The 23638-nt window shown below is 33.1% G+C and overlaps 1 protein-coding gene and 1 long non-coding RNA gene across 4 annotated transcripts; both read right to left on the bottom strand.

Annotated features, from left to right (window-relative positions):
- Positions 1–363: 363 nt before the first annotated feature.
- Positions 364–4214, bottom strand: LOC123897861 (zinc finger protein WIP2-like). Its single transcript, XM_045948654.1, has 2 exons — positions 3293–4214; positions 364–959 (listed from the first exon to the last, which is right to left on the bottom strand). Exons 1-2 carry the CDS (start codon positions 4040–4042, stop codon positions 516–518), a joined length of 1194 nt encoding a protein of 397 aa, XP_045804610.1. The 5' UTR covers positions 4043–4214; the 3' UTR covers positions 364–515.
- A 5955-nt stretch (positions 4215–10169) lies between these two features.
- LOC123899524 lies at positions 10170–13931 on the bottom strand. Of its 3 annotated transcripts, XR_006805654.1 has the most exons (5): positions 13402–13918; positions 12231–12332; positions 11210–11387; positions 10757–10820; positions 10170–10362 (listed from the first exon to the last, which is right to left on the bottom strand). It is a non-coding gene; the product is annotated as an uncharacterized LOC123899524 (long non-coding RNA). The 3 variants fall into 3 exon arrangements; XR_006805655.1 differs by having other exon boundaries at positions 10757–11028; positions 12231–13931; XR_006805653.1 differs by having other exon boundaries at positions 12231–13725.
- Between the last annotated feature and the right edge of the window lie 9707 nt (positions 13932–23638).

The following is a 23638-nucleotide window of genomic DNA, read 5'->3' as shown; positions in this document are numbered from 1 at the left end:
AGGGGTCCGGGCTGTTACAAAAAAAGGCGCCTTTTTTTGTAACAGTCCGGGCCCCTTTTATTTAGTAGGCAGTAGCTCAATTGGTAGTGGGAATAGATTGAACACGTATTTGAACCCCAGGGTACGTGGTTCGATTCCCACGGAAGGCAAAAACTCCACTAGAGAGGGGTGGAGAAGATCGTGAGGTGACAGCCGGGATTGTCTACTAAATACGTAGAAAATGGGCCGGGGCTGTTACAAAAAAAAATTGTGCTTTCGATTTTTATATGATTTATGGTACTTGCTTTTCGTATTCAAAGTTTTCGTAATATTTAGCAATCCTATATTAGATATGCCCGATATTTTATAGTAATTAACAAAGAATGATAGAAGGAAAATATTGGCCTCCATTTAAACATGGTTAATTCTTATATATATCCATCATAATAATTTAACAAATTCATTAAGAATTATATAACATATTTCACTTACATTAATTAAAATTTCAAACCATATATATATAGTTCTTCCTGTTGCTACTGAGTCTGAGTGGAGTCATTATCTTGTTCAACTTCAGAAGCAGGTTCATCCTCTTCTTCAAAACCATTGATTCCATAAGCAGCATGACCACTTCCAAAAGCTCTTATATGATCCTTTAGTGATCTCTTATGCTTAAAATCAGAACCACATAAACAATACCAAAGCTTCCCACAATTCTTCTCATGAGTTCTCCAATCTCCTCTAACAGCGAAAGCCTTACCGCATTTTCTACACATAAAAGGCTTAATTCCATGTTTTCTTTTGTAATGTGTTTGAAGTGTTCTGAAATCTTTCAACGGCTTCGCTCTTGGATGATCGATGTTGTTCCTGCAACCTGGTGAACAACAATAACATGGAAGCCTCAGCATACCTGTAGGTTGTGTACCTCGCAGAGATTCCGGACCTTTTCTGTATTGTGATCCATGTCCCCACATATGCATCTGAAAATAAGAATGTCGAAATTAATCAAAGTCTTGGATTCGATCCTTGATTTGGGCATATGCAACAGAGTTAAAACTTTTAGGGAGAATTTTCCGCTCAGTTGAGTGCAACAAAGGTCAAGAAATTAATCTCTGCTTGTGCACAGAGAATACTCAATTTACACCGAATTAAAGAAGTTAATATTATAAAGCAAGCAATTAAGGAGAAATAATCATTAAAAGTTGTGTACATAGTAAAATTTATATGAAAAAAAACAAAAATTGTTGGCTAGCTAGCTCACTTTGTTGTGTGAAATTATGATTATGATGTTTGTAATAATCATGAAGGCCCGCCAAGATTTTAATTTGGAATGAATATCAATTTTGTTTTATGTTTTTTTAAATGATTTCTTTCCTTACAATTGTTTGTCATATATGTCGGCTCAGTGTTAAAAATTTGACCGTATACTTTCAAGGGATAGAGTTCAAATCCTCTCAGAACGTAGTGACATTTTAATTTACAAAATTTTCCCTTTCTTGAAATTTTTATTAAAAAAATAATAATTTTACTTCACAATAATGGGCATAAACAATAATTGTCTCTCTGTCGTTTTTTAAAAATATAAATATTAGTTGTTATGTTTTTGTTTAATTTATGACAGGTTGTTAATTTCTGTTATTCAATCTTGAACCTGTTAAAGTTTTCTAGTGTCAATTCTATGCAGCAATAATTTTGTTTTCTCTGCATTTGTAAGCTTTATCCTCTCATAAATGTGATAAAAAAAATGCTCATAAATGTGATTACTATTTATTTCAAGGACATTCTGAAATCCTGAAGAAAGAAAAAACTTGCTGCACCCCCACTTTAATGAAATTTATAACTATTTATGCAATTATGTACTCGTAGTTTGATGATAATTTCTTTGCAATTTTTTTTTAATGGAAAATATAATATATATAAATATAAAAAACGAGAAAAATATGAGAGAAAAATCAGTAAATCAAGGAGGTATCAGAAGTTCCATTGGAACCAAACAATCTCAAAGGTAAGACAAGAAAACAAACGAAAAAAATATCTACAAGGAAATAATTCTTTGCAATTAATATATAATGAAATTTTTTTATTTTTTTTGGCACATAAATTTATTTTTTTGATAAGCAAAATAATGAAAATGAATGCTTGTTGAAGAGCAAAGAGAGAGAAAAAAAAATGTCCATGTAAATATGGAACTTTCACGTATAGAAGGTGTTTGGATTGAGTATTAAAAAGGTCACAAAGAAAAAATAAATTATTAATTAATTAATTGTTAGAGATTATTTACATAAGAGATCTGGAAGAAAACACTGCAAAATTCAGTTCTAATATACAGTTGCATGGCAAAATACATAGGAAAAAGCACAGAATTTAATGTACTAAAGGCATAAAGAACATTGCCTGAGTTGTTTAATCAACGAAAAGGATATATAGGATCTGATCTAACTCACAGTTTCTATCAGCCAAAAAGATCATTTTTCTTTTCTTGATATAATATAATATACTAATATAATATATATACCTATTTTACCATGCAAAAGAAATAAAAAAAATAGTTTTAATTAATTAGAAAATGACCTGGGAAAAGGGGGAAGATAAATAGAAGGGGAAAAGAGAGAAAAAAAAATCAAAAGAAGAAAAGGACACAGTGTCTTCCTGTTACCATTAGTCAAGCATCAGAATCAAGAAAGAAATTATACATCAAAACCCAAAAAATTAAAATATATATTACCTCTATCTCAAATTATAAACAGAAATTGATCATCAAAAGTTGATGTATTTAGTGAAAAATTTAGACCAAATACATGGCGTGAAAAGATGGGGATGGTTTATCATAGGTATAGTTCTGTGGCATAAATTTGAATGTTTCACAAGTATTAGAAAAGTTGTTTAAGATTCGATCTCTGTTGTTAACAAATTCCTCCTACAAGTTTGGACGTTGGATGAATATATTAAAAAAAAGTTCAGTGGTGATTGGCGCTAAATTTGGTAGAGAGGACTACGGTTCGATCCCTCGTAACTGCGATTGGAAGGGGCTGGAACCACTTGATGCTAGAACTAACATATGAACCAGATTAAACTGGTGATGAAAGCAATTTTTTTATCATTTAACAATAGATTAAATAAAAAGGGTTTAGAGTTCGATCTCGGCTATTAACAAATTCTTTCTGCCCCTAACGATTAACACATGTCCGTAGATAAAAAACCAAAAAAAATATAAAAAAAATAAAAAGAGGAAAAAAGAAGATTAATAAAATGTTGAAGATGTGTAGGTTATGGTGAATGAATTTGTGTGATGCATTTAAGACTAATTACTAACCTGCATGTTATTGTATCTGTTGAAGGTTTTGAAGCAAACAGGACAAGAGAACTGTGTAGGACCAATGAGAATCTGAGAAGGTGTAGGGATCCAATACTGACCCTTATTGATTTGTGATCTATTACTACTCAACAAACCAGCTGAACAAGAATCCTCACTTATAACATCTCCTTGTAATAATTGATTATCTCTTTCATTATTCATCATCTCAGAAGATGAAGAAGACATCATCATAGTTGCTATCTCAGCAGCACTAGGGTTTGGTAACCCTATATGAAGTGCAACAGTCACACTTTCATCATCATCATCATCATCTTTTTTCTCTACTTTATTATTATTATTATTATTATACCTACAATCCTCCACTTCCATTGAAGTGCAAGTTTCATCATGATGAATTTGATGAAGATGATGATGTTGTTCCAAGACATCATATTCTTCTTGTTTTGTAGGGATTAGACTCAAAAGTGGAAGAGCTTCTTTTAAAGGAGGGGAAGAAGGTGAAGATGAAGAATATGAAGAAGATGGTGTAGATTGAAGATGGTGAAGATGATGATGGTAGTGGAAAAAAGTGTTGGTGTTGTTGGTGTTAGTGTTGTTAAAAGTTGTGTGGTTGATGAAATTGTGAAGATAATTAGGATGATGGTGGTGGGGTGAAGGGTTTGAAGAAGGGAAATGGTGTGTTGAATTATTATTATTATTGAATTGAAAGAAATTTGATGAGAAAAAATTAGAATAAGGGTCTGCCATTGATGAAAACAGAAACAAAAAAGAGAAAAAGAAAAAGGTATAGTGATAGTGTTGAGATGAGAGAGTGGGAACAGTTCTCAGGCAAATATGTGGATTCACTTTTATATATACAGCAGATAAAGAAAGTACAAAATATCATGAAGGAAGTAGTGGACGGTGAAGAGAGAGAATGATCAGAGAAAGAGAGAGAGAGGAGAGAGAGAGAGAGAGAGAGAGAGAGAGAGAGAGAGAGAGAGAGAGAGAGAGAGAGAGAGAGAGAGAGAGAGAGAGAGAGAGAGAGAGAGAGAGAGAGAATATGAGGCTGGCTGGCATGGGAAAAGAAGTAAAGTCAAGTTGAGGAGAGAAAATAAAATCATATAAATTTTTTTTTTTGACTCATAGATGCATATTTTGTTGAAAATATATATTGAGAATGTTATATTGAACACTTTCACCTCAATTTAAATTCACGATCATACTACTATTTTTTTATTGATAAAAAAAATATTAGCATTAGTCATTTAAAATGAAAATAATGATTAAGGAAACATTAAACCGTGCCTCTAAGATAAGAAAATTATTCTCGAAGAAAAAAGATTGTCATTGCGTCATTTCTAAGAAGATCATGAACGCCTTTTGTAGGAAAAGCATGAGTCAAGATCAGCTTTTGAGGAGGCTCCAAAAGTTGAGAGAGCTGTTCTTTTATGTCTTGGATTAACACAACTGAATATGATATTTAACTTGGTGACCTGATTAGATTGACAGAGTGGAAAGTATCATAGTAACAAACAAGTTTATCAATACTCATGTCTTTGACTATCAGAGTAGCATACATTTTAGCAAGCAAAATGTCAGATAACCCTTGAATGAAGCCTGAAAAGCCTACAAGATAGTGGTCGAAGGTGTTTCTAATAATGCTGCCAAATCCAGATCAAACAGGAGAATCATGGCAACTTCCGTCCACATTAAGAATGACACAAGAGTTATTATTGTTCAACTTTATATATCTATCAACTAACACGTCGTGAGAAGTGGGGGAGTAGCAGTATCGAAAGGTTTCGACCATAACTCGGATGTTGAAGGAGAGTCAACTTAAGGATCAAGTCTCATAGTTTAGGCACATCAAGTTGCAATGCCTCCGAGACTACCAGACACCAGCCGAGAAAATGAGAGCTTGTGAACCTGTGGCACCCAACTTGAGTCAATCGTATGCATCCAAATTTGAGAAGAAATCAAGATTGTTAAAATCAAAGTGGTGCCAAAGGCTACGAGAGAACTCACAATCCCAAATTCAATGAAGGAAATATTCATTTTGGAGGCCACAATGAATGCAAGTGGCGTAAGGATTCATCTTGCGGTGATTGAGTAAAGAGAGGGTGGGCACAAAATTGTGACAAACCAACCAAAAGAAGAATTTGATCTTTTCAAGAAATTTAAGTTTCCATATCCAAGACCAAAAGTGTGAAGGGTTGTGAATTATTACCGGGTCCCTCAGGGAGAGTAACCGGTTATAACCACTTTTAGTAGTGTAAGTGTCATTTTGTTGTTGGTTCAAATGAAGGCATCTTCGATGGAATCATTGAACTTGATGTTAGTGTTGTTAATAACATCATAAACCAATGGAGGGTGCTGAGTCTAAAGACGTTGAGTATGAGAACTTTCTGTGGAAAGCACGTCTGTTACTAAGAGCTGCAAATCTTGTATATCGACAAAAGGAACGAGTGATCCAAGACGGCCAAGAGCAGTCCAAGGGATGAACCAAAAGGAAGAAGATCTCGAACCTGCACACCAAGAGAAACCATCTTTGAGGATGTTTTTTTATCGAATAATAAAAGACTAAGATGAAGAGCCACTAGAAGGGTTGTTGGAGAAGAGGAAATTTGGCTTGGCGATATATTTTCTAGACAGGAAGTCAAACCAAAGCATACTCGAAGGTTGCACCGTATGCCAAACAGTTTTTCCCAGCAGAGGGATATTTGCTTCCCTCTTTGGTTGGACACCTAAACCACCACACTGCTTAGGACGAGCAATTTTATTTCATTCCACTAATTGTATACCTTTGGTTTGGTTAATGTTGTCATGTATGCTTTGAGGAGGCTAGCTAAGTAATCTGCATGTACTAGGAACGATGAAGGTTATGACGGATGAAGCTAACGCCAAGCGACTAGGGCTCAGGTTTGAGTTTCTACCTATTTCAAAAGACAGGGGTGAGGCGGGTAATAGGGATATTGATACTCACCCCGAACCTGCCCTGCATATATGAAAAATATTATATTTTACATTTCTTAAATTAAAAATCCTTTAACAAACTATTGAATTAGGCAGGGGGATCCTATATCACCCTAATTTTTTGTAATTTGCATGGACAAACTTTCTCATCTAACCACCAATGGAGTTCAAGATGGGGTATGGAAACCAATGAGAGCGGGAAGAAATGGCCCTCTTATCTCTCATTTAATGTTTGCGGATGATTTGATCCTCTTTGCGGAAGCAAGTATTGAACAATTGAATGTGGCCAGTTTTGTCAAATGTTAGGACAACAAGTTTCACATGAAAAGACAAGCATCGTGTTCTCGAAAAATGTCAGTGCTCAAATGATAGGGGAGTTGGTAAGATTGTCTAGTTTTAATGAAGCAACTTCTTTGGGAAAATACCTTGGTGTCCCGCTGGTGGGTAGAGCGCCAAAAAGATCATATTATAGTTATTTGATTAATCAAGTGAAGACTAAATTGTCAAATTGGAAAGCTAAGCAATTATCCTTTGTCGGTCGCGTTATGTTGTCGAAAGCGGTAAGCAATTCAAATTTATCCTATGATGACAACAACTATACCTAATGCTTGTCTTAATGAGATTCAAATAATTCAAAGAGCCTTTATATGGGGAGATGTTGATATTATGGTAGGAAATATCATGCAGTGAACAGTGAACTAGGAGATTGTCACTAAACCGAAAGCCTGTGGAGGTTTGGGAATTAGAAGGCTAGTTCACATGAATCAAGCTTGTTTAATGAAACTAACTTGGGCCATAAGGACTGACGAGGATGCACTGTGGATTGAGGTGATTAAACGAAAATATAGTAGAGGCACTTCTAATCTTAATCAAATTTTTTCAAAAACACAAGATTCTAGCCTATGGAAAAAATTGGTCAATCTTTGGAATAGCTTTGAATTATATGAGTTTTGGTCCATTGGGAATGGGAGCATGGTGAAAGCTTGGGAAGATAGATGGTTATATCATGGCAAATCCATCCAAGAGCTTGGCGTTTCAATTCCAGAAGACATGAAAAACATGCTAGTTGTTAACCTTGTTGATGATAATGAGTTTTGGAAGGTGGACTTATTAATACTGTGGCTACCAGCCAATTATTATTAATAAACTTTTTGCTGTCATGCCACCAAACAATAATCGTAATGAAGATCAGCGAGCTTGGAATGGCACCAGGTCGGGAGTTTTTTTCATCGCGTCGGCTTATATGTTATTGTGTCACTTCAATGATGATGAGTGGAATGCAAATTGGTTACGTATTTGGAAAATAAAATTCCCGGAGCAGGTTAGAAGTTTCTTTTGGCTAGTTCGACACGGCCGTTTAATTACAAACTACCGAAAAAGTAAAATGCACATTGATGATCCTTGGTGTAACCACTACGTTGATGTTGTGGAAGATACTATGCATGTGTTAAGAGATTGTGTTGGAGGAATGGGTTGTTATGAATATGCGTAATGAGCTTGGTCATAATAACAATGTGAGGCGCATGGAGACGCGAGATAGAGGCGCAAGGAGACGCGAGATTACGACCAACACAACCTTGGATCTACGTCTTGAACTGGGTTCTACAGTATATGCAAGCGGACGTGAACAACGTTGTGGTTACAATTTGATCGAAGGTTGAGATTTCTGTTGCTTGGAAATGCCCGGAGGATGGGTGGCTGAGTTTGAATACGGATGGAGCTAGTCGTGGAGGCTTAGTAGCTAGTTGTGGTGGGTGATGACGGATCGTCACACTCTCTAATCCATGCCTATTTTAGCAACATTAAATGCATTTTAGTAGGTTTTAAGCAATAAATGTAAGAGAAATCTATTCATAAGCATGATTACTTGTTTTGCAAGAAAACAGGAAAAATTGCAGGAAATTGCTGATTTTCACTACGCTAGGGGCGTAACCCATCACGCGCCGCGTGATGGAGATCACAGGGAGCCAAGTTTTTCACTTTGATCACGCGCGGCGTGATGCCTACCACGCGCGGCGTGAAGCTTTGATCAGAATTGGATTACTCTCTGACTTGGTCACGCGCGGCGTAGCACTGACCACGCGCGGCGTGAAGAGAAGAAGGACAACTGCGCCGGGGGCGTGGAGCTATCACGCGCGGCGTGAAGATGGCAGAGTTGAAGATCAGAGACCTCAGATTTGATCACGCGCCGCGTGATACCGTTACACGCGCCGCGTAGTTGAAGAAATTGCAACCACGCGCGGCGTGATAGATCTGGCGCGCGGCGTGGTTGCGATTATTATATAAGGATTCTGCATTTTCTGTGAAAGGGGTTGGAAAATCTGCTACATTCATCTACTTTTCTGGTTTTGAAGCTTTCAGAGTTGGATCCAGACCTTCATAGGATAGCTTCAAGCTCCTCAATAGCATGGATTCTCAAGCCATGAAGTTGAAGCTAGGACGCGATCGAAGCAACATGAGGAGCTAAACTCCTTGTGGAGGTAGGATCTAGGATAGCTTAGGATGTAGATGAATCTCATGTAATCTGCTTAATTGTAAGGATTTACTCTGTTAACAGTGTTTACTTAATGCAATTCGTCTCTTAATGCTTTATGATCTTTCATTAGTGTTGTAATGATTTTGAGTTAAGTCACGTATGAGAATATTGATTTAATGTCTGAACTGAATTGCATTGAGCACTCGAGTGTTTCCGGTCGAGAGATTGAAACATAGAGTGTAGCGAACGATCGACGCGCTTTCATATCATTCGTTGTAGGTAGCTTCCGCCCGAGAGATTGGGGGAGTATCGACCACGAATAGAGTGGATTTTGACAAGAGATTGCGATTCACTAATTTGTTGATCCAGTTGTGAACACTTGAGTAAATTCATATGATAAGGTAGATTGCATGTGATTTAGCTATAGACTAGGTGATTCCGATGATTCTACCTCGCTTTTCCATTTATCTCAAAGCACGTTTTCTAACAATTCATCACTCAACATACCCCCAATTTATGTGTATTTCTTGCATAATGTTTATGAACACTATTAGACTAGTTTAATCACACAATCCCTGTGGATCGATATTTTTATTTCTACGTGGTAATTCGTTCACTTGCGAAAATTATCCATCAAGTTTTTGGCGCCGTTGCCGGGGATTGTGATTGATTCGACAAGGCAATAGTGTTTATATTTTCTGTGTTTTCTTTGATTTTTCTGTTTTTACATTTTTCTGTCGAGAGCGTTCTACTTGTTTGTTTCCTTGTGCATGCGGAGAACAGGTCCAATTGAGCTGGAAGTCGATCCTGAAATTGAGAAAGCAGCACGAGCAAATCGTAAAGCGGAAGGAAGGCATGTTTGAATCATACAATCAAGAGGCACTTTTAAATAGTTGCAAATTCAATAATGTCTTTCTCACTACTAGAAAATTCGCTTTTTGCGACCGATTTAGCGACCGATTTTTATTAAAATCGGTCTCTAAATCTGTTAGCGACCGATTTTGCGACCACCTAAAATCAGTATCAACAACCCTGGTCGCTACTCCATTGTGACCAAACCAGCGACCGATCCTATAGCGACCGAATAGCGACTGATTTTGGAGACCGAAATAGTGACTGAACTTAGAGACCGACTTAGAGACCGAGTTTGCGACGCTTGTTGCGATGCAATATCCGACGCTATAGCAACTAATTTAGTGACTGATACTAGCGACTGATATAGTGACCGATTTGAAAATAATTATTATGTTCGTTGCGACTGATTTTGCGACCGATTTTGCGACGTTGCATATTAAATTTGGTCTCTATTTCAGTCTCTAAGGAGTTTTTTTTTTTAAAAAAAAATATTATTATTAAATTTACAATCCCTTGAAACAATTTTTCAAATCTAATTTAAATTATCTCTAAAACAGTATACACAACAAAGAATTAAACATGCACACATGCTCCATAATATTAAACAAGGCTTTAACTAATGCTTTTTTCTTCAAATTCAGTATTACAAAATAAATAAACCTCCTATAGAAAATAAATTAAAGCTTCGGTTCATCAAGGCTTTACATCATGTATGTATCAAACTAGAAGCCTCTAATCTACATGCTCCATGATATACATTCTTGGTACCATGACTACATACCTGCACAAAAGTTGAGGCATTCAACAAGTTAATTTTTAATCAATAGTCTATATAAAAATAAAAAAAAGAGCCCCAAAAACCTTTCATGCATTCCTACAAGATGAAACATATGTTTGCCTTATAAAAAATATCAAACAAATTGCATAAGGTCAAATTTGGTGATATAATAAAGAAAGTTTGTATCCAACATACACTACTATCGCTCAATGAAATCCCAAGCTAATATTAGGGTGAAACAAAAAGATATTTTGCAGAAATCAACTTGTATTAGGTCACTTCATTCCATATATTTAGTGAATGCACCAGCCTTAAAAAGTCCTATTATACATTCTCAACAAACAATTAGCAAGTAGGAATTTAAATTGATAACTTGGAGTACAAAATTGATTCTTACCGGTCCCTTTAATCTTACTGAGAGGCCGATTATCGAACGCTTCCATAACTTTTGAGGAAATACTCTACATGGACACAAACATAATTACAAAGAAAGAATTTAGTTTACATACTATATATTATTATGATGTGTTTAATAAAATTTAGCTGCAAGACCTAAGTGGCCGTCTTAACTCAGTCTGCGTTCCATAGCTTAAGTATGAGTACTATAAGGTGAAATATCTTACGATCATTGAAAATAATTGGAGATCATAACAACAATGAATCAACCTTCTAAAAATTAAAATGTTAGCATACATAACAAGTGAAATAACAGATCATAAATCATAATATAAGGGAAAAAATGGGATGCGGAAATCTTAAAATTGAAGATCAGCTATACACAAGGCAACCTCTTATTTATGATTTCCTAGAATAGCCAATTTAAAGCTCCATGCAAATAGGTTAAGCTTACCTTTGCAATTGGGGCCATCTCAACAGCAATATGAATGATATGCAAAGGAGAGGTTCCTTCACAATATCACCAAAAACAGGTATGTGGTAGTCCATTCCAAATTTGTTATAAAAAACTTCACCATGTTCACTCTCAGAGAACACAAAGTCCATCAAGTATGCATCCAGTGGAACTTTAACTGCACAAACATAAAATCATCAATCTTCCTAGTTAGAACAAAGTTTTTATACTTTGTTTCAAGTTGAAAAATGCAACATTTGCAAAAGTGTAGTAAAATTGTCCATCATTAAAAGCTATTCTAATCTATTATTATACACAATCCGTGAACATGAAATCTAAATTCAACCATGGGTGATATATTCATATAGATAATAAACTCTCTGCAGATTTCTTCATAAGTCATAACATTTGAGACAATGAACTCTCAGCACTCAAATCCTAGGCCAGCCTATAGCTTAGGATACACAAAGGCTAATTGTACATAAACAACGAAACATGCAAACATTTGCAAAAATTCAGCATCATTATATTTTTCTCTAAATCTATGCAGCTACATATCAAAGTTTTTATGCAGAAATTCAAATGTAATCTGAAGGCTCTGGAGCCTGGACAGCTGGTATCATTTTTTGTCTCCTATAACACCAATAATCTGCTAACCAGATTAGCACACACACATAAGGTGATAACATCCAAAGTCACATGTAATATATTATTTACACATGCAATAATCCTAACTTTGTGGACAGGGTAGAGCTTCACAAACATGTTATCTTATTGCAGAGAAAATGGAATTCAACTTGAAAGAATTGTAGGATGTATTGTTCAGTTAATTCTAGAACTATCCCCCGTACTCAAAGATGATGCAGGTTATTATAGTTGGGATATTTATAATTATGCGATGTGCATTGTGCAAGTTTCCTTTATTCCATATCGATACAAAGGATTATAAAATGACAAATTGCATAATCTATAACAACAAATTTGAAGGATAAAAAGTTTCCTTTGTGGATAAAAGACTTACCATAATCATAGAGCCACCAAACAAGTTTCAGTCCTTGAAAGTATATAGTCCATGAAAACGCAAATTCTTCTAGATTGTTTGATTTAATTTCCAACAATATCACTAGCAATTATTGACACAAAAAACAGAGCCAAATCATCTTCATATGCACCAGTAGCAATAAAATAAAATAAAATAAACAAAAAAAAAAACAACTGTAGGAAGAAAACTGAAAGCGCAAGTATTCCAAAAAATTTATCATGTTTAAAACAAATTTGGACCTTAAATGAGTTTTACAAGTACTTAAGCGTTTAGAATAGTTGGGTCTTGACATGGATCCAGAGCCTCACGCATCATAAATTAGAATACACACGTCAAAAGTAAAAAACTATATATCAAACCATGAAACAAAATCAATGCATGGATTAAATAACATTCATGATGTCGCACACGTAACTGAAACTTAAAGAGTGTGTGAAACAATGTCTGAAATATGAAAGCACCAATGTCTGAAACAAGGAAGTGAGTTAACGGCAAACAATATGCCTTGTATCAGAAAACTAAGGAGTATGCATTGTATTAGAAAGAATCAAAGAAGCAACATGAGTAAAAACCTTAACAAATCAGTAGCTTCATTCAGTTTGATATTAAATTATTACACAGACTAGGAACCACTATGCTTGGCTTTGGCTAAAACAATTTCAACCTAATTACCAAATCTTGCATCTTTAAACTTAGGAATCACTCTTTCACACTTCTGAATCTTGTTTTAAAGATCATATGACATGTCTACCGTAAGAGGACAAACCCTTTACCCTTTACTTTCATTCATTCACACCATTTGTGTTAAAAAATATATGGACCCTTGAATTAGGTATTTTTGTTACCCTAAAGATAAGCATAACTTTGATCAACCAAATATCGAATAATTAAAAGCCTTATAGAGTAAAGATAAAAGCAACTACCCACCTTCAACATTGGAAGAAGGTTTAAGCACAAAATCAAACACCAAAATTTTCCCAAAGATCCGAATGTTTGTGAAAAAAAAAACAGCGAAATAGAGAGAGTAAAACGACAGTTCCCAACCCTAATTGTAAGAAAATCTAACAACAACAACAACACCATCTAAAACCCTAAATAAAAAAGGAAGAGTCATTAAATTAGGGATTAAAAATATGATGGTGAGAATGACCTGAGATTTGTTCTTGGCACTGTTATGTTGCTCGCTGTGTGTAAAGCTTCTCGATGTAAGAAGCATCTTAGGAAGGGCCGACATGGTGTGCTAAACCGTTCAATTTGTTTGAAATAGAAGAAGCAGCGAGCGTAGGAGAAACGATGACCACATCGATTTGGAAGCAGAGAGCGAACGTGTTGTGAAGCAGATCGAAGGATGTGGAGAAGCAGATAGAGACACACGGAGGCGGGGAAGAGATGAGTTCTTAGGTGAACTCTCACCTAAAATTTGAGTGTTCAAAAAGAATAGTGGACTCTTTTTAAAAAAGAATTAACACATTTTTTTAATTTGATTTTTATTTTATATAATATAAAAGACTAATTTTATTTCATTCGGTCTCTAAATCGGTCTCTAAAAGTGACAAATTTTTCGGTCTCCAATTTTCGGTCTCTAATTCAGTCTCTAAATTTCACTATTTTAAAGCTCAACATATTGGTCACTAATTCGGTCTCTAAAGTGACCAAAAAAAATCGGTCACTAAATCGGTCTCTAAAATCAAGATTTCTAGTAGTGTCTACAAATCATTACCAAACAACTAGAAGCTCAATGTATGGTGCAAGCAACCTCTCAAAGTAATCCTCATTTCAACACCTTCAATCTTGGAGTGAAGAATCACATGAATTGTTCTTATGGAGCTAATCCGAATCAAGCATTTCCTCAAGATCAACATTTTGAAGATCACCTTGAATCTTTTGAAGATACTCTTATCTTAGCCATGAAGATGACTCAAGGCAATTTTGAGGTGATGAAAGCAAACCAAGAAGTGTCAAGCGAACGTCATGAAGCCTCCATCAAAAATCTCGAAAACCAAATGGGTCAATTAGCAAGGCAAGTCTCTTCTCTACAAACTCAAAGTGGTTTTTGTGGAAACACCACGGATCCTCGTAATGAAAGTTGTAATTCCATTAATTTGAGGAGTAGAGAAGTTTCATCACAAAAAGTAGTGGAGAATCATAAGAAGGATGAGAGTAAAAATGGTGTAGTTGAAAAGATGAGGGATGGTGTAGTTGAAAATAGAAAAGAAAATAAGAAAGAAGAAAAAAATAAGGAAGAAAAAGCTTATGAGGGTGAAGTTGAAAAGAGAGTGGAGAATGAGTCTAGTGCCAAGAAAGGCAAGAAACCTCTTGTGAAGGACCCCAAGTTTCAAGTTCCTTCACCATATGCTAGAGTGCCTTATCCTAGGATGAAGAGGGTCAAGAACCAAGACCTTGAATTTTGTGGAGTGGTATCCGAATGTTTCAAAGTGGAAGTGCTAGAGGAAGTGGTAAAAGATAGGAAAGAAGAAGAGTGGGATCATGAGATTGAAATTTTTCTTCAAAACTTGGATAACCCCCTAGAAGAGGAGAAAGAGCCAAAGGCGATAAAAAAGCCACCGGAATTGAAAGAACTTCCTCCTAAATGGAAGTATGTGTTTTTGGGTGGCGACTCTAGGAAACCCATGATCATAAGTGATTTGCTCACTCCACTAGAAGAGAATGACTTGTTAAAAGAAGCGGACAAAGTGAATGACGACCTAGGGTGGGACTTGGATGGTGTGGTTCCTATCTATTGTTTGTACAAGGTGGCCAAAGAAGAAGAGGCCAATCCGGTTGTTAATCCTCAAAAGTCTTCCACTTCAACATTGAAAGCTTCGGTGAAGAAAGGTTCTAAGAAATCTCCATCACGGTCTAGTAAGAAGGAAAGAACCAATTTGAAGGCCAAATGGGAAGGTCTCAAGAGTGATTCGGGAAGTGTGAAATCATTACTATTTGATATTAATATTGCTCCTTTGAATGAAGAGAACAAGAGGAGCCGGGTTGAATCAAAGTTGAAGTATCCTCCCTAACTTGTGATGATGAAGCGTCAAGCTAATGACGAGAAAGAAGCGCTTCATGGGAGGCAACCCATGAGTTTACGATCCTTTCTTCCCTCTCACTCTTATGCTACTTTATGAATAATTGTTTGATGTTCCTTTGAATTGGCTGGATGAATGTACTTAAAACTCTGAATTTGAATCTTTTTATGTTTGATTGTGGAATTTCTTTTACCTTTGGAATTTGTTTCGATATCTTGGCATGTTCTTTTTATTTACTTGAGTATCAAATGCTTGATTTTCTCCGTGTGTGATGTGTGAAACTTGCAGTGCAATAGCTTGTTGCACTCATGTGATCAAGAGGCAAAGGACGGGAATGCACACTTTTTGACCGGCTCTTTGATTCGACCCAACCGTGAGGTATTGAGCCAAACACTTCTCATTCTTCTATGTGTGATATCCACTCATGTATTGTCTCTCGATTTTGCTTGTCGTCTTTTTATTTGATTGGTACTTTTGTAGCACACACGAGGCATGTTCCTTGGTACCTTAAAAAATTTGGGTCAATGTAATGCTTATATAACCGAATTGTGGGGTGTTTATGAAGGGCTCTATCTTGCACGGAATTATGGTGCAACAAAGCTTAAAGTGCAGGTTGACTCGAGTGTTGTAGCTCATACGCTCAATAGTTCGAATGAGGGAAGTGTTATTGGGTTACCAACAGGATAGGATAAGAAAATAATTTATTGATAATTTTTTTTAATAAAATATAAATTAATAAAATATAAATAATAAAATAATAAATATAAATAATAATTAAATAATTAAATAATAAAAAATAAAAAATATAAATAATAAAATAATTTGATATTAAATTTAAAATAAAATAATTAATTTTTAAATATATAAATAATTTTCTCATAAGGGTAATTTTGTAATTTATATAATCTAAAAAAATCAAAATTCTACTAAAATTACAATATTTTAAAGTAAATTAATTATTAAAAAATTGCAAAAAAGTGATATTAATTTAAATTTTATAACAAATTAAATATAATTATTTTGAGATGGTAGTTTTATTATTACATATGAGATATATCATATATTTATTTAGCTTATCTAACATATATAATTGAGTTATTTATTTGATTATGATTCATATAAAAAAATTAACTTGTTTATTTTCTCATGATGTTTATTTAAAATTATATAAAGTTATTTGATTACTTATTTATATTTTTTATTTATAAAATTTAAAGTATTACAAAATAATTTATAAAAATAATAATTGTTTTACAAGGGTAATTTTATCATTTAAATATGTTATATTCTATCATATTATTATGAGAGAGTATGTATTAAAAACATGATATGATAGTTATCATATTTGTTATCATGTGTACACCAAACGCATAATAGTATAACTCAGTATAACTGTTATCCTGCTTATATCTTATTCTATTCTTATCCTGCTTTATATCCTATCCTATCATTAACTTATCTTGCGCACCAAACGAGCCCTAAAAGTTTAAATTATGCAATTAAAATTTGGGAAGTTAAATTGAACCATTGTAAAATTTGAAAGATAAAACCAACTGCATTTAATTTTATCATATTTATTTTAATTATCAGAATTTTCTTTCATCATATATGTTTTGACTCAAGAGGGCTTTAACCCCATGTATACACATAATTACTTTGTTTTGGTCGACTTCTACTGGATTTACATTTCATGCCCCCTAAAAATTCTCACGTCTTCTAAAATTATCAAAATAACGTCATAGCATTAGTCGCACCCTATTTTGTGAGGGACAATTTTATTTGACTCAAGCCCAACGTCTGCACCTCTATGAATGAAAATATTATTAAAAAAAAAATATGTTTTGCATCTTAGGATGCATTGCAACTCTTTTATTCATAATATTTTTATTCACGGGGGTGCAGATGTTGGTTTGAGTCAAATAAAATTGTCACTCGTAAAATAGGGCGCGAACTAAAACACAATTCGCTATTTAGAGTGTGAATTCGGTTTGCATTTTAACTAATAAACCTTATTAAAATGTGGTCACTATCTAATACCATATTTTTATTTACCACTAGAGCGGCTGTGACATTATCGACTAATCACACACACCGTAAAGTTAGCTATAATGAATTGTTACTTTATTTAATATGACCAAGCTTATATTGATACTTACCATCAAGGTTGTTAAAATCACGATTTAAAATGTAAAATCGTAGTTTTTACGTTTCTAGGTAGTAATTTCGAGTTAAATCACTGGTAGAATCATTTTTGGGTAAAATTGTGGCCTTGCACGATTTTGAACGATTTAAATCGTGGTAAAATCGGTGAAATCGTGTAAAATCGTAGGTTTTAATACTTTGAGACGATTTAACCTTTTTTTTTAAAAAAAAATTGTATAATTTTTTGGATGTTATTTTTATGACTTGGTGGGTAATTTATGTAGTTTGATCCAAGTTTATGAATATTGCATGTTATTATGGTGATTTAGTATATATATATATATATATATATATATATATATATATATATATATATATATATAGGGTTTTGCTAACATACACCCGCTTATTTTTAAAAAGGTGTGTGTTAGCAAGTTATAACTAAAAAGTAGTAAAATACACCCTAAGGTGCATGTTGCTAATGCACACCTTCTAAAAAATAAGTGGGTGTACGTTAGCAACTCCTATAGACATTTGCTATAATACACCTACTTAATTTTTAGAAGGTGTGTGTTAGCAAATGATAACTAAAAAGTAGTTAAATACACCTTAAGTTATATGTTGCTAATGCATACCTTCATAAAAAACAGTGGGTATATATATATATATATATATATATATATATATATATATATGACAACCTTGGCAAAACAAATTAAAGTAAAATCTCGATCCTGACAACCTTGCTTACAATAGGTATCTATCAAGGCTACATGAGCTAATAAGTTTGACGTAAAATAGGAAATTAGGATCACCACTAGTAATTCCAATGATCATAATGCAACAACTATCTCCTCGTGTTTCTTTTCTACCTTTGTTTTTTGCCTTTGTATAAAAACTTCGGAACGCGTTTTTCAAAGTTTTTTTAAATTCGGAGAACACATTTTGAAGTTTTTCTCCAAGGCAAAAAAATTCAAAAAATGCATTCGAAATATTTTTTCAAGGGCGAAAATGGAAAATCGAAGGTAGAAAAGAAATAAGAAGGTGGGAAGAGAAAAATTCCAATCATTCAACCATCATTTGTTTTAGTAAGGCCTTAGGCCTTACAGTTTTGGGCCATAGAAACTAGAAACTCCTAAAATAATTGAAGCTAGAAACTCCTAAAATAATTGAAGCTAGAAACTTCTAAAATAATTTCAATTTAACTTTAAATATTTAGATAACTAATTTCAATCTAATTATAAATATTTAAATAAAAAATTAATGATTGTTATTTCTTCATTTCTGTTTGTTTCAATATAGGCCTCATATATTTTCCATAACCTAAGTTCAACTCTTACTCAGAGTTTTTTTTTTTCTATCATTTTTACTATTAAATTTGCTTTAGACCTCCAAATATATTGAGCGGACATAGTCTTGATAAGAAGAAATTTCAATTTGTAGTTTATAGTGTTCTGTCACACTACTAAAAATTTGTTGTTTCCCAGTGAATTTTCCTACGAATTTGGCCAAAAAAATCCGTAGAAAACATGTTTCCTGCGGATTTGGATTCTCGGCTAAAATCTTCGTGATCACAATTTCAACAACCCCGTCTATCTTTAAGTTTTTGTTTGTGTCCCACTCTAAAAAAAAGTTTTTGTTTTTGTATTTCTTCCTTAATTTGGAATATATATATTCAAACAAATATTTTAATTAGACACTAACTAATTTTTCTTAATATACATAAAAAAATGCTTCATTTAGTCTTATAAATATAGGACGGTGGAAGTATAATCACGCATGCACCAAAGACAAAGTTACTCTTTAGGAAGATATAAAATTACTCCAATACTTTTTTTAAAGAAAGAAGAACATAGTCTTGTTATAAGTATGTGGTTAACTTCGATGAGTACACTAGAGAAGACATGGGAACATCAAAGGTATATAGAGTATGTTTCTCATCCACACACAATGTTACATTATTGTGAACTCAGAGGATACTTGAAGAAACAAGAAGCAACCAGTCCCAACATATGTTATGCCCTGCCCCCCCCCCAACATTTTCACTGGTGTGCGCATTCTGGTCGGTCATAAGTTAACTATGCATTTATATTGGTCATTGTCACTTATTCTCTTTAGTCTTATACACATACGGAGACTTATTTTTTTTTATTAAAAATTCGTTATTCCAAAACTAACTTTGAGAATGTGTTTGTGTAATTAATGCATAACATTAGAATAAGTTACATTTTATACAATTTAATAAGGGTATACAAGGAATTATCTATTTAATAAAGAATAAATTTAAAGAGTGTTTCTTATAAAAAAGACCATTTTTTTTTTTCAAAGTGTTCCTAATTATATAGAGGACTGGAGGGAGTATTGTTTTGATCATATTTTTCTACTAAGTTTTGATCATATTTTTCTATTAATAATTGATAAATAAAAATAAATGTTAATATTCTTAAATTATCTATTTTTTTATAACTTTTACTAATATTTAATTAATGGTCAAAATTATATATTACTAGCATATATAAAACTGTCAATTTAAAGGCAAAAGTCATAAGTCATAATAGCATCTTTTGGGGGATTTCAGTTTTTCCTAGCCGGCAAAGACGAACTACTACTTCCGGTCCTTTTTATAAGGACAATTTAAAAAAAAATACACAGATCAAAGAACCCTATCTTTCTTATTAAAAATTCTAAAATTTTATAATCTATTCCAAAATTAACCTTTCGTGTATAGGGAATATGTCGCTCTAATTAATGCATAACATTGGAATGCATTACATTAGATACAGTTTAATAAGGGTAAAAATGGAATTGTTTAATTAATAAACAATAAACTTAAAGATTGTTTCTTATAAAAATGAAAAAAAATTCCAAATTATTCTTTATAAAAAAGACTTGAGGAGTAATTTCTAATGGCCGAAATTTTTATATTAATATGTGAGACATATTTTGTTTGCATCTTTCTTTTTGAAAAATAAAAAATGAGATACTCATATATTAAACAACCAAATCATTCCGTCATTACAAGGTGTACCGAGCAAAACTCCAAAAGTTTATAGGTACATACTCCCTCCGTGATACTTTAGAAGCAAATTTCACCTTTCTAGATTCATTAATTATACAATGAACTTAAAAAGGTGAAATTTGCTCATAAAGTGTCACGGAAGGAGTATTTGTTTTATATGTTATGAGATATATATTTGTTTTGCATCTTATTTTGATGGATCATAGCTGAAGATGATTGCTTGAGTAAAATAATATTGAAATGTTCTGTTTTGATTAAAGAAAATTGTTCTTCTGGTCCCCTATATTTCTATTAGGTATTTCGTTATGATCAAATTATCCTTAAAGGTGTTTTGGATGGTAGGATCCAAAGTTACTAAGTTTTGGAACATACGTTCGGAAGTGGCCTTATTTTTAAATTTTTTTAAATTTTTTGTAAATTACAATTCGAAATAAACCGATTTTGGATTGTAGATCCGAAATTAACTAATTTATGAACATACGTTCCGAAGAGAACTTTTTTCAATTTTTTATATTTCGGAAGTTACAATCCGAAATTAAGTAATTTTGGAGTGTATGATATGGAATTAACTAGTTTCGGAGTGCATTCCAAAGTAGCCTTTTTCTTTAACTTTTTTTATATTGTGGAAGTTACAATTCGAAATTAACTAATTTTGGGTTGTAGAATCCGAATTTAACTAATTTGGGAACGTACGTGCCAAAATTAGGCATTTTCAGATTGTATCTTCCAAACCTATTTTAATTTCGGATTGTAGCTTTGAAACCATCCTGGATCCAAAATCAAGGGTATTTTTAGGTTTTTGAGGGGCCTGTAAGCATTTAGGGGGGCCTAAAGAGCAATTTTCTTGATTAAAATACAAGAGTTGAGCATTTTTTTTGGTATAAAAAGGGCCCAAACCCATTTGAGCGTTTTTTTAAGCGATTTACTTTTCGCGCTCCTGAATCTCACACGGACCCCCTGATATTCCAAATTTATTCTCCTCGCTACTTATAGAATACGAGTCTGTAAATAGCAAAAATTGGGCAAAAAAAAGTTCGCATTCTAGGATGCACAACCTTATAAAAATCAAATTTTTGTCCTCTTCACTTTTCTCTCATCCCCCGCTAAATAATGTTGATTGAAACTAGTTTAAAGTCTAACCTTTTTATTTCTATGTTTTGGTCTTCCAATGATTTATTAAATATTAATTGGTTAAATATGATAGATATATATCTTGACGGGTCCTTGGAATATTAATATGGATATTAATTATTGTTGGACATTACATGGTGAGTGTGCTTAAATAGTGTAGCCTATAGTTGAATTAAACCATGATGGGTGGAACCATTCAACTCTTCATGAAAGAGTATGGTTTGATACCTTATGACTATTTATGAATGATGGTAGAACCAATGTAACCCTACATGAAAGGGTATGTCCCATGAAAGGAGAATGACTTGAATGACCCTAATAACATTAGTAACCCTACATGAATTTTGGGACATATGGAAAATGACGTGAATGACTTGATCGACCGGAGAATGACCCTAATAACATTAGTAACACTTCTTATGAGTATGTCTATCCATTGAGGCTTGAGAAAGAAGGGGCGGAAGATCCTATCTTATAATCATTGACGAGAGACATTACAAGGCATCGAAGATAATGTCTTCACATATTAGTTCATCTATTTTTCAGTCATTTGATTCTATTTGTTAGTCATTGTTTTTATTTTGTAAAGGGTATATAATTTATAAAGCATATATTTACATCATATTCGTGAGAAAGTAAAAGATCCTATAAGAAAGTCAGCAGTTATAAGTATATAATCAATAAAATAAATATTGAAATAAAATTAAAATTAAAAATACAAAATTTATATTGGTTAATTTGATTAAGATTTTCAGAGACATTATCCAAATGACCCTGTCTCTAACAATAATATATGTTCCTATCATGTTAGCAAAGCAAATGTTTTACCAAGATAAATATAGTATACGACTTTCCACCATCTAGAAGAGGCATGACTATTATTAACCCACCCTCCCTATAATATTCTATTCAATTACTAATTCATCCAACTTATCCGACAGCTCCTACTATGCTACTTCCTCCTCCGGCTACAAATATAAATAAAACTGAATTTTTTTTAAAAGAGATAAGGTTTACTTTCTTTCTAAATTTCTTTTCATTGAAAATGGATAGTTTGAGTTTTTAACCAATGATTTAGTCATTAACGTTCCAAATATGAAAACATAGATATTCTAGATAATTTAATTGAGTCACATCATTTGTAGATATTGATGTACATTTATGCTACTCCGTATTAATTTGGATGTTGTGAATTTATATTTAATTTATTCTTTATTTTTTAGTGATGATAAATTTGTGTATATATATGATTATCAATTTGAATAACTGAATATCATTATTTTAGTTTTTTTTTTTTTTAAAAATTATTCATCTATTTCATCCATTCAAACGTAGAAAAAACTCATTCATTCAACAAAACATTAGTTAATAGATTGAATTTAATACATCCATTTCATGTTCAATTTGAATTTCACCCATCTAAATATATTTTGAAATACAATGAATTACCTTAATTAATATAGTAAATCAATCGGATAAAAATTTTAAAAATCAAATAATTTATTTAATAAAAAATGTCACCTAGTAAATAATTTATTGTGGACATTAGTTTGCCCTCTCCGAACCACAATTTTCTCTGGTTGATCACAATTTGTCCTCACCGGGTGTGTTTGGTTCGGGGGTTTTGGAGGTGAGGGGAGGGAAGGTGAGGTAATATTTTAAATTTTATATGTTTGGTTCAATATTTATGAGGGGAGGCTTATAAAAAAAAAATATTTATGAGGGGAGAGGAGGGGAGGGGAGCAAACTCCCTCCTAAACCCACTTTTTGCTTCCCCCCAAATTGGAGGGATTTGGAGGGGAGGGGAGGTAAGCTATTTAATATTTAATTAAAATGTCATAATTATCCTCATTTATTCATTTTAATTCCAAAATTATCCTCATGATCATCATCAATCACAGTATCAATTTGCCAATTTTTTTATTTTTTATAATCTCTTCGCCAATCCTAATCATCCTTTTTTTCTCTTTTCCAAATCCTAATTTTAAATCTATTACGTTGCTATTTTGTATTTCAATTTGTTATTATTTTAGAACAAGTTATGTATTTTGTTATTGTGTTTTAACTTT

The sequence above is a fragment of the Trifolium pratense genome, linkage group LG7, assembly GCF_020283565.1.
Source record: "Trifolium pratense cultivar HEN17-A07 linkage group LG7, ARS_RC_1.1, whole genome shotgun sequence".
NCBI lineage: Eukaryota > Viridiplantae > Streptophyta > Magnoliopsida > Fabales > Fabaceae > Trifolium > Trifolium pratense.
This window is presented reverse-complemented; position numbering and strand designations above follow the sequence as displayed.